The 12,686-nt window shown below is 38.4% G+C and overlaps 1 protein-coding gene across 2 annotated transcripts in view; it reads right to left on the reverse strand.

The window, feature by feature from the left end:
- CCDC186 (coiled-coil domain containing 186) overlaps positions 1-12,686 on the reverse strand; it is a 46,672-nt gene that overhangs the window by 9,653 nt on the left and 24,333 nt on the right. For both annotated transcript variants that reach the window (XM_006076960.4, XM_044935425.2), the window contains exons 7-13: positions 6,907-7,011; positions 6,330-6,428; positions 6,079-6,165; positions 5,073-5,215; positions 2,105-2,360; positions 1,273-1,462; positions 52-132 (exon numbers count right to left, since the gene is read on the reverse strand). In XM_006076960.4, coding sequence (XP_006077022.1) covers positions 52-132; positions 1,273-1,462; positions 2,105-2,360; positions 5,073-5,215; positions 6,079-6,165; positions 6,330-6,428; positions 6,907-7,011 — 961 coding nt within the window. The remainder of the gene's footprint in view (positions 1-51; positions 133-1,272; positions 1,463-2,104; positions 2,361-5,072; positions 5,216-6,078; positions 6,166-6,329; positions 6,429-6,906; positions 7,012-12,686) is intronic.

Raw genomic sequence — 12,686 nt, forward strand, 5'->3', positions numbered from 1 at the left:
TCTTTTGATAATTAATCACTGAAAAACAACTATAAAAGCATTAGTTTTTACCTGATGAACTAGAACGACTTCCCATGCTGCTGACTTCTTTATCACAGCTTCCATTCTCAACCTGATCTAACTTTCTTCGTGCTGCAGGAAAAGAAATGGATTACTTGTGGCAACAATCACGACCATCTGCCCCCACTATCTCTGATTTTAACTGCTAAAGTCCCTTAGGCCAAAATGGCATAAGCGACAAAAGAAATTTCTTGAATACATACTTTCAACAGAAGGTCTGTAGGGTCCTTCACATAAAATGACATCTAGAAATGCACAGGTCAAATACAAAGTACATGGAAATAATATTATGATAACAACCAATACTGACATCACTTAGGTACACAGAACCTAACTTCTGGAATCCTGAAAGATTTAAAAGAACTCCACAGTACCAGAAAATCCCCCCAAATTTCCCTTCAATTATATCTATGAAAACTAAATTCTTCTGGCAAGTATCTGAATATATTTCTATTAAGTAAATGCTAAGTCTCTTTTACCCTTTTACTTTATGTCACCCTATTTTAATACAAATAAAACAGTGGGGAGTAGTAGAGAACAGGACGTCAGACTATCTCTTATTCAACTGCGTATCCAATCACATAGCAGACTCCATAACTGTATAAATTTTTAAATGACAGAAATTTGAGTTCCAGTTCTAGCTGTCAATCATTGTGTTCTGGAAATTTATAACTTTTCTGGATTTCAGTTTCCCCTAAAATTTAGGGTTAGGATTCAACAATCTCTAAGTTAGAGGTCATCAAGGTGGGTGCAGGTACCCTAGATGCTGTACATAACAATTCACAGACAGGTGTAGGCAGAAAATACTAGCACTCTACTTAATCTGATCTTCTAAAATTTATATTTTTCATGTTTTTCTAATGTGCATAAAATAGAGTAATACATGTATACAATTTACAAATTGGAGAACGAATACTTAAATGCTTTTCATTGATAGTAACATGTGATTAACAAAGTCTAGACATTGCTGTCCTGGAAGGCACTTTCCCCATTCTTATATTCTGTGATTCTGTGAACAAATGTATTTTAGCATAGAACATGCTTTAAACTATTTATGAAACAACAAGGTCAGTCATTTGGTTTATGAACATTAAAAAGAATCTACAGCTCTATAGAGCTGTAGAGAAACTAATGTAAAATATATTTTTTCTATAAATCCTTCAACAAAAAGAAACAAGAACATTTAAGTTCTAGTGCAGAAGAACTGTATACCTTGCTGAAGTTGTTTGGTAAGATCCTTGACACTAGAGGCATGTTTACGTCTTTGAGTCACTAATTCATCTTTTAATTCTTCAACCTGGGTACTCAATGCTTTAACTTCAGTTTGTCTACAAGTGAGTTCAGCTTGCAGAGCCTGGACTTCCTCTTTTCGCAGTTCTTCTTCTTTTAACAATCTACTTTCCTAAATATTAAAATAAAAATACCGATTTTTGATATGTTTTAATTACGGCTCAGAGTTTAAAACCTTAAAAATACAAGCCCTTTGGTAGTAAATTCTTCTATCATCACTCCTTACCAGGTTGTTTATTGTGTTCCTCAAATTTCTTATGCAGTAAAGTGGGGTGGGGGGAGAAGGGGAGGAGTGATATATTAATGCATCTGCCACCTCACACAAGCAAAACAACATGTGATACAGGTCTCTGCAGTTTTGGACTAAAGTCTTAAATTATTTTTAAGAGTAACTTAAGACCCCCTCACAACTTGGAAATATTAAACCATTTTTAAGCTATAAAAATACAGAAATTTAAAGTCCTATTAAGAAATACATGGTAATTCCAGTTAGGAATGACAAAAATCCTGGTTTTCTTACTTTCAAAAGTGAAATACTTCTTCATAACAATGTTAGGGAGAAATTTTATTAAAAAAACACGTAAGTTGAAAGGAAAAACTGACATTTCTCATAGCATCTGAAATTATCAGAAAGTCTGTGCTTGTCCCACCAAAAAGAGCTTAATCATCCACCATTAGGTTTACATCTTTAGGGAAACTTAATTTGTGCTTCTTGCTGTGTTGCCTTAAAAGTTAAATGTACACTAATACTTACCAAATTCATATTTGTCTGTTTCATATGTTCACATTGGCTTTGTAACTGACTTTCACTACAGGAAAGTTTATCAAACTGTGACTGCAAAGAATTGGATTCAGATTGCAGCTGTGCATTCTTACTAGTGAGCTTTTCTGTAAACAGTAGTAGCTCAGATTCTCTTTTCCTACTGCCTTCGATGTCTTTTTGTAGGTCATTAATCAAAGAATTAAGACTTTCCACTTCTTCCTTCAAATTTTCAATTTCTTGTTTACCTCTAAAAAACAAAGTTTATATTTCAGAAAAAAATTAACTATTAAAGGACATTAAGGGTTTGAGAATTTTCATTGATTGAAATGCTTTATAAAGGTACTTTTATTCATTCATTCAAATATTTATTTGGATCACTACGAACACCTAATATATGCTAGGAACTAAGAGCTCACTAAGAGCTATAAGCAAGACTGATCTAACTCCTGGTTTCAAAGAGCTTTTAATCAAGCACTGTGAAAAAACATTTTTGATGATGAAAGCACAGAGTGTAAGTGATTAAAATAATACTTAAAGGGTTAGCAAACTTTTCCTATAAAAGACCCAGAGAGGAAACAACATCCTGTTTCTGGGCACGTGGCCTTTGTTGCAGCTGTTCTAACGGAGCCACGGTCGTGTGAGAGCAGCCACACAGCACCTAAGGGGTGACAGTGGCTGTGCACCCAGAAAGAGTCTCTCTACAAAAAAGGCAGCGCGCCGGGACGCCTGTGGGCCAGAGTGCAGATTCCTGAGTAAGAGCAGCAGGAGTGAGTGCGAGAAGACAACACATTCCAGGCAGAGCAAACAGTATGTGCCAAGCTGGCGAGGGAACGAGAGAATGACGTCTTGTTGATACTAACAGACAGATATTCAATACTGATGAGGATGAAGACTGTTCTATATCCTAGCACTTACACAGGGCTCCACACCTAGGAGACAATTAATCAACGTTTGTTAACCAACTACTGCTAAAATACAGAATGAAAAAGGAGAACACACAGGAGGAGAAGCAATGTTACTAATGATCAAGCCATGTTAAGGCATCTGAACTCACTAGGCAATCCTTGAGGCAATGGGAATCACTGAAAGGTCTGAGACTTCCTTTTTAAAAAAGATCATGTTAACTACACTGTAGTACACTGACTAAAAGGGAAGTAAGCAAACAACAACAGCAGCAGTTTAGAAGCCGTGACAGTTTTCTAGATGAGAGCTGATGATGGCTTAGATGATGGTAGTAGCAATGGGGATGTAAAAAGTAAATGGACTTGAAAGATATTAATGAGTTAGCATCAGAAATATTTTGTGACTGGTGACGTGTGAGGGAAAGGACAGAAGAGCCAAGGGTAATCCCCACGTTTCGGGATTGGAAAATTGTTTGGATGTCACACTCATCACTCATCTCAGCAACATCAGAGAAACGTATTTGCAGGCAAGACAGATGAACCAGTTTTGGACATGTTAAAAAGTCTGAGGTGTCTTTGACATTTGCATGTCTAGAGCTCAGCAAAAGGGCTTAAAGATAATAACTTGAAGGTTCTGCAACACATTACAGGAAGAGTTAGGATCGCCCAAGGGTATAATAAAATAAGAATAAAAGACAGCTTTATGACAGAAAGAGAGGGCTACCACGGAGACAAAAAAAGACTGGCCAGAAAGTTGGGGAGGAACACCAGGAGAACACAACGAAATTCATTTGGCTTCAGCCAAAGGAATGGAGCACGTCAAGAAAGGTAAGGGGCTTAGTGTGTCCATACTGAGAACTCAAGCATGGCTTAATCTGGGAAGTATCTACTATATTTAAGGCTGTATTAGCAGTTTGTAACGGTACGTTGGGGAAGCTTGAAGAAAATGGAGAGAAATAGAAGAGCAAAGGATGCACACAAATGGAGGAGGGCTACAGATGATTCTATAAAGACGTGGTTGTGAAGAAAAGGAGAAGGGCGGTCATAGGATTTCTGAAGTTTTTAAGATGGAGCAACATTTAAATGTAGACAGAAGAAAAGAGGGAGACAGTGAAAAGAGGGAGGTAAGAGATAAAGGAAAAAGAAGGAATAATCAAGGAAGACCCTGAGAAGGCAGAAGAGCATAGGATCCACAGTAGAAGTTGAGACCACAATTTGATTCAGAAATAGGAACATTTCTTGCACAAAAACAGAAGGAAAAGAAAAATGACTGCAGATGCAGGCAAGCTCACAGGACTGATAGCAAGAGGCTGAGAGAAGCGTCACCTGATAGCCCCCTTTTTTCTGCCAAGAGTAAAGAGCGAGGAGAGAGAGGAGATTACTGTGAAAGCAGTATGGTTTGGAACAGACGCTAAGAAGATGGGGGAGAAGACTCGAAGGACATATGGTAGGACTGGGGGTGCAGTAGTAGTCCCAGCTGAGGTTGCTAACCATGAATTTATAGCAGCATCATCTGGATGATGGTGAAGATCTCTTCAGCAACACTCAGCAGCCTGGGTGTTGGTAGGGTATAAAAAAGAAGATATTTGGATCCAGTCTGAATCCAGGCTTTGTCAGGTAAAGTCCTAAGCAGAACTCAGCTAACTGGTGTTATAAGAAGCCAAGGAATAATGTTACCTCCTGATTGCAAGCTACATACATGCAAAGATATAGACAGAGATACAAATCTACCTTTTAGAAGAAACACTACTGTGTATAAGTAACAGAATTTGAAAGCTAAGGAATGGATTTAAAAAAAAAACCACAATCCATTCTGTCTTATAAATAATTACTGCCAATGTTTACATAAGAATATAAACTTTGATTTTTAGAAGCTGTGTTGGGAACCTCAAAAATAATCCAAAACAGTTCAAATGAAGATAGGAATTAAAAATTTTTTTGCCTAGTAAAATATAAGATTATTCTTATTTAATGCAATGACTGCATTTAAAAACACCAACTTAGATAGAATCAAAAAGCCTGTTGATTAGCACAAACAGAAGTCGCTCATTTTATACCTTTGATGCTGCTCCTGTATCTGATCTGCAATTTTCACTTTGTCCAACAAATTCTGAATTTCAGCTTTTTGGCGATTAATAATCTCTTTATATTTTGATAATTCATCTTCTGTCCTCAATCGTTCATCTTCTAGACATTTTACCTATCAAATAATCATAAGCAAGTTAAACTACAAAACAGTATTTTCTTGTTCCTTATTAGCTATTTCAGATAGTGGTTATATTTTAATAATCTGAGCTGAATTGTGAAGCAGTATTAATTAACATGAAGAAAATACAGCAAGAAGTTAATACTCCTGTGTTTCAGTCTCAGATTTCTCATGATTTAGTCATGGCAGTTTTAGCATGCCACTTCATTTTTGCTGCACCTCCATTTTCTCATCTGAAGAGGATATACCTTTCCTACCTACCTCAAAGTACTGGCATAAAGAAAAAACAGAAGGGCACATGAAAGACACTTTAAAAGTTAAGTGATCATAAATTCAAGACAGTTACCTAAAAGCTTATTTCTAAGTAAATGGAACATACACAATGATAGCATATTTCACACTTATATTAAAAGGGATACTATTCTTATAAGGACCATAAACACTGGAAAAGACTTGAGAGACTGTTAAAAATTAAACCTGTATACAAGACTATGAAATATATTCAAGAGAAATGTACAGTCTTTCTATTATTTTCTGACACAGTTCTAAAGCCCATGTATCTTCCCAATTAATTTGCTAGTAAGACTGCCTTTAGATCAGAGGTCCAAGGACAAGTTACAGATAGAGCAAATGTGCTATGAAACAGGAATGTTTGGCAAACACTTTAAAGGGACTGAAATGGAAGACATTTTTATTTCTCTAAGAGTCAATTTTGTTGCTAGGTAATTGACACGCTACTTCTTGATTTTAGATTATTTCTATATAAATATCCTTGCCCCAACATTTAAACATCAGAATGAGGACTAAATGAAAGCTGTTTACCCCTCCTCTAGGGTCACGACCACAGACTGAATTACCTTTGTTCTCAGTGTCCTGAGCTCATCCATGCCCTCCTTAAATGTCCTCTTCAGATCTTCTAGTTCCTTTATTTTGGCATGATGCATCTTTTTAAAAGTTCAAAAGAAACCACAAATCATTATATGCTAAACCAGATCTAACATTTATTGCCTGCTCCTTCTAAAAGACCTTAAAAGTAGATGGCAATAAGCACTTGTTTCTCTCCTTCAATATTACACCATCTAAGGTATACAAATACAGAGCTACTCACTTCTAGCTGGTCAGATTTTTCTTGCATTTGTTTTTCAAGTTCTCCTTTTGTGACTCTAAGTTTGGCATCAAGCTCATTTGATTTAATTTCTTCTGACTCCTAAGGGAAAAGAAATGACAAAAGTATGGCAAGTTTTAAAGTTTTATGCTTTGAAATGTGAAGACAGCTTTTGCAATTAAGTTTACTAATCATAAAATACACAGCTCATGCATCTAAAATTGATGACTGCATTAAAAATTTTAAATATATCAATTTTGCACCAACAGAAGAGAGTATTTAATATGCATATTATACAGAGTGGGCTTTTTTCCCCTAAATTATACATTTCCTTGTACTCATCTTTCTTCTAAAGTTTTACAGTGTTTTTATTTGTCCAAAAACTTTTCTAATAAGATTTCTATTTAAGCTGCAAGTATTTTAACATAGGAAATAGCCTGCATTTAATTTAGCTGCCCTAGAAAATCTACTCCACACTTCAAATACTACAGATACAAAAATTTATGAAACACGAGTATTAATATTTGCTAAAACTTGTTATAACTTGTTATAAATAAATCTATTCAAAACTTTAGCATACCTGATATGTTTTTATCATATCTTGACAATTTTTCCTAATCTGATCTGCTTCTTCCTTTGCTTGAGTTAATTTTGTTGTTGTTTCTTTGAGTTTATCTTTGGTTTCCTGCATTGACAAAAAGATAGTGTGAGATGACAGAAAATAGATATTGGTCTCTGCCCCCAATTCCTGACAGAGCTCCTGAAACCCCTCATAGGCTGGGCCAGGGCCTGGCGTCTGAAGTGGCAGGTTGGGGAGGTTTTGTGGGACTGACACTCTCTCTGGATAGACAATATCAAAGTGAGTTCAACTGTAGGTCACTCGGCTGGTGTCACACACAACTGCTAAGGGAAAAGCCTCCACACGCTGGTAACCAAACGAGTCAGCAGTGAAGTGTTCTGTGTTCAAGTAAAGGGGACACGCAAGAAGAAACCCACAGGAGGGAACTGGATTTTCCCTATGCTGGAGGAATGCTTTTTTTTTTTTAATTTACAGACAGCAACAAGGCTGGCACAGTGATGTGATGACTGGTGAGAACCGCGGCCAGAGAGTAGAGCAAGTTCTCGTCTCAGCACTGCCACTGGAGTCAGAAGCTATTCCAGTAACAATGCTTTGCACTTCTGACGAAAAACTAATGTGGCCTGCACAGCTGATTGATCAAGTCATTGAATAAAGTCAAATTTGATCGTTTTCAGCAAATCACTAGAAGTTACTAACTTGAAAAGACAAAAATGCAGAATGTTTAAGCAGTTCTTTGTAGACCCACATAAAGGACGATTCTTTGTTTTATGGCCAAGGTACCTATTCATAACTTTTTTTTTTTACAGATTCATGCTGCAATTTGGTTTCTCTTCCTCACCACTGTATTAAAATAGCCATTCTGATGGTTTGCATGGAAGACTTTCTCATCAGATCCAGCTGCTTTTTCTAATTTCTTATTCCTGACTTACCTATTCCAGTTCTGATCCACTCCTGACTCTTTTAATAGCCTTCCTCTGTCTATAAGGCAGTATATTTCTTTCCCCCACCCCCTTCTTCCCTTCTCTGTTTTCTTACCTTGCTGGACTTCCTGTAGTGATTGTCCAAGTACAGCCCTACCCTTCAACGTTCTCCACCAGAATACCCGTACAGTGCCATAATTGGGGTACCACGTGGATTTCTAATGAAAATTTAGGTATCATCTTCTCCTGGTAGGTTCCCTTTAGGAAGGGACAGAAGCTGCTATTCTGCCTTCCCACAGACAGAATCCAGGGAACCCCGACACTGGAACAAATGGTACTTTCTACTGTAGCTCATTACATGCTTCCCTACTGAGAAGACAGCTTCTGGGTAACAGCTAGCTCAGTATTCACATATGAACTGTTCATGTAATAAATACCAAATTAATGAAGGAATACTTAACATGAATCTTCTGTTCTAGTCAGGCTGGTTTTCCCAAACACCAAATCTCCCTTTTCTCCTTATCTTGTTTCTCCACTTGGAATGGCTTTCCCTTCATCTCTTGATATAAATTCCATCTACACTTCAGATACCATTTCTTATACGTCACTTTGTTTTTTGATAAATTTACTACACAATTAAGTGTCTAGTGACGTACTTTCAGTTGCAGGTCTTTTGATTTTTTATTTTTTTATTTTTAAACTTTACAATATTGTATTGGTTTTGCCAAATATCAAAATGAATCCACCACAGGTATACATGTGTTCCGCATCCTGAACCCTCCTCCCTCCTCCCTCCCCATACCATCCCTCTGGGTCGTCCCAGTGCACCAGCCCCAAACATCCAGTATCGTGCATCGAACCTGGACTGGCGACTCGTTTCATACATGATAGTATACATGTTTCAATGCCATTCTCCCAAATCTTCCCACCCTCTCCCTCTCCCACAGAGTCCATTAGATTGTTCTATACATCAGTGTCTCTTTTGCTGTCTCGTATACAGGGTTATTGTTACGATCTTTCTAAATTCCATATATATGCATTAGTATACTGTATTGGTGTTTTTCTTTCTGGCTTACTTCACTCTGTATAATGGGCTCCAGTTTCATCCATCTCATTAGAACTGATTCAAATGAATTCTTTTTAATGGCTGAGTAATACTCCATTGTGTATATGTACCACAGCTTTCTTATCCATTCATCTGCTGATGGACATCTAGGTTGCTTCCATGTCCTGGCTATTATAAACAGTGCTGCGATGAACATTGGGGTACACGTGTCTCTTTCCCTTCTGGTTTCCTCAGTGTGTATGCCCAGTAGTGGGATTGCTGGATCATAAGGCAGTTCTATTTCCAGTTTTTTAAGGAATCTCCACACTGTTCTCCATAGTGGCTGTACTAGTTTGCATTTCCACCAACAGTGTAAGAGGGTTCCCTTTTCTCCACACCCTCTCCAGCATTTATTGCTTGTAGACTTTTGGATCGCAGCCATTCTGACTGGCATGAAATGGTACCTCACAGTTGCAGGTCTTTTAATAATAATTTGGCTTATATTAAAACAGTGACTTTTAAAATATAAACATTTGAAGGCTTTTTCAAATACTGTTGTTTAAAATATGAGAATATTAGCTCAACAAGAGGAGGGAGAGATAAAGGAACTTTATCTGTAGCCCCCCTACTTCTATATCATCAATAACTAAAACAGAGCTTGACACATAGAGGCACTCACTCCATTCATTCAGAACACAGCAGCTGAGACATTCCAGTACGTCAAATACAATTTTAAATGGTGTGTAGCCAGCCCAGTGTGAACCCTAAGGATTCTTGCTCCTATTTCTTCTGGTAGTTCTTCCACTGCCCATATATCAGCAGTTTCCTAACACTCATTTGCGGATCAGCAATTAGCTCAGAATCCCACTGTTCTCTAACCTTTGACCACTGTCAACACAGACACCCAAGACGGACAGGTCATGGTGGTGAGTCCTGACAAAACGTGGTCCATGGGAGAAGGGAATGGCAAACCACTTCAGTATTCTTGCCTTGAGAACCCCATGAACAGTATGAAAAGGCAACAAGATAGGACACTGAAAGATGAACTCCCCAGGTCGGTAGGTGCCCAATATGTTACTGGAGATCAGTGGAGAAATAACTCCAGAAAGAATGAAGAGATGGAGACAAAGCAAAAACACCACCCAGTTATGGATGTGACTGGTGATAGAAGTAAAGTCTGATGCTAAAAAGAGCAATACTGCATAGGAACCTGGAATGTTAGGTCCATGAATCAAGGCAAATTGGAAGTGGTCAAACAGGAGATGGCAAGAGTGAACATCAGCATTTTACAAATCAGAGAACTATGATGGACTGGAATGGGCGAATTTAACTCAGATGACCATTGTATTTACTACTGCGGGCAGGAATCCCTTAAAAGAAATGGAGTAGCCAGCATAGTCAACAAGAGTCTGAAATGCAGTACTTGGATGCAATCTCAAAAACGACAGAATGATCTCTGTTCATTTCCAAGGCAAACCATTCAATATCACAGTAATCCAAGTCTATGCCCCAACCAGTAACACTGAAGAAGCTGAAGTTGAACAGTTCTATGAAGACCTACAAGATCTTCTAGAACCAACACCCAAGAAAGATGTCCTTTTCATAATAGGGGACTGGAATGCAAAAGTAGGAAGTCAAGACATACCTGGAGTAACAGGCAAATTTGGCCTTGGAGTATAGCATGAAGCAGGGCAAAGGCTAATGAGAGTTTTGCCAAGAGAACGCAATGGTCATAACAAACACCCTCTGCCAATAACACAAGAGAAGACTCTACACATGGACATCACCAGATGGTCAATACCGAAATCAGATTGATTATATTCTTTGCAGCCAAAGATGTAGAAGCTCTATAAAAAAGATCTTATTGACCCAGATAACCATGATGGTGTGATCACTCACCTAGAGCCAGACATCCTGGAGTGTGAAGTCAAGTGAGCCTTAGGAAACATCACTATGAACGAAGCTAATGGAGGTGATGTAATTCTAGTTGAGCTATTTCGAATCCTAAAAAATGATGCTATGAAAGTGCTGCACTCAATATGCCAGCAAATTTGGAAAACTCAGCAGTGGCCACAGGACAGGAAAAGGTCAGTTTTCATTTAAATTCCTAAGAAAGGCAATGCCAAAGAATGCTCAAACTACCACACAATTGCACTCATCTCACATGCTAGTAAAGTAATGCTCAAAATTCTTCAAGCTAGGCTAAAACAGAATGTGAACCGTGAACTTCCAGATGTTCAAGCTGGATTTAAAAGAGGCAGAGGAACCAGAGATCAAATTGCCAACATCCACTGGACCATCGAAAAAGCAGGCGAGTTCCAGAAAAACATCTATTTCTGCTTTATTGACTATACTAAAGCCTTTGACTGTGTGGGTCACAATAAACTGTGGAAAATTCTGAAAGAGATAGGAATGCCAGATCACCTGACCTGCCCCTAAAGATACCTGTATGCAGGTCAGGAAGCAAAAGTTAGAACTGGACATGGAACAACAGACTGGTTCCAAATAGGGAAAGGAGTATGTCAGGCTGTATATTGTCACCCTACTAGGAAATCAGTCCTGAATATTCATTGGAAGGACGGATGCTGAAGCTGAAACTCCAATACTTTGGCCACCTGATGTGAAGAACTGACTCATTTGAAAAGACCCTGATGCTGGGAAAGATTGAAGGTGGGAGGAGAAGGGGATGACAGAGGATGAGATGGTTGGATGGTATCACCAACTCAATGGACATGAGTTCAGGTAGGCTCTGGTAGTTGGTGATGGAAAGGGAGGCCTGGTGTACTGCAGTCCGTGAGGTCGCAAGCAGTCAGACATGACTGAGCGACTGAACTGAACATAGACACCTATCCCTACAGTTTTCTCTGATAATATTATATACAAATATCCAAAGGTTAACAGTTCCTGCATGTGTGCTAAGTCACTCAGTCGTGTCCATCTCCTTGCAACTAACATTTCTACAAACTTGAATTATTTAAAGAGATAACAGGGACTTCCCTGGTGGTCCAGTGGCTAAGACTGCACACCCCCAGTGCAGTGGGCCCAGGTTTGATCCCTGGCCAGGGAGCTAGATTTCAAATGCCACAACTAAAACCTAGTGCAGCCAAATCATTATCAATACATTTTAAAAAGCCAAAGTTAAAAAATCCTATCTAATTTAACATATAAATCATGCAAGGAAGTAGCTTTTCATAATTTGGAAAACTCAGCAGTGGCCACAGGACAGGAAAAGGTCAATTTTCATTTCAGTCCCGAAGAAAGGAAATGCCAAAGAATGCTCAAACTACCATACATTTGCACTCATCTCACACGCTAGTAAAGTAATGCTCAAAATTCTCCAAGCCAGGCTTCAGCAATAGTGAACTGTGAACTTCCAGATGCTCAAGCTGGTTTTAGAAAAGGCAGAAGAACCAGAGATCAAATTGTCAACATCCGCTGGATCACCGAAAAAGCAAGAGAGTTCCAGAAAAACATCTATTTCTGCTTTATTGACTATGCCAAAGCCTTTGACTGTGTGGATCACAATAAACTGTGGAAAATTCTGAAAGAGATGGGAATACCAGACCACCTGACCTTCTTCTTGAGAAACCTATATACAGGTCAGGAAGCAACAGTTAGAACTGGACATGGAACAACAGACTGGTTCCAAATAGGAAAAGGAGGATGTCAAGGCTGTATACTGTCACCCTGCTTATTTAACTTATATGCAGAGGACATCATGAGAAATGCTGGTCTGGAAGAAGCACAAGCTGGAATCAAGACTGCTGGGAGAAATATCAATAACCTCAGATATGCAGATGACACCACCCTTATGG

This window comes from Bubalus bubalis, chromosome 23 (genome assembly GCF_019923935.1).
Source record: "Bubalus bubalis isolate 160015118507 breed Murrah chromosome 23, NDDB_SH_1, whole genome shotgun sequence".
Lineage (NCBI taxonomy): Eukaryota > Metazoa > Chordata > Mammalia > Artiodactyla > Bovidae > Bubalus > Bubalus bubalis.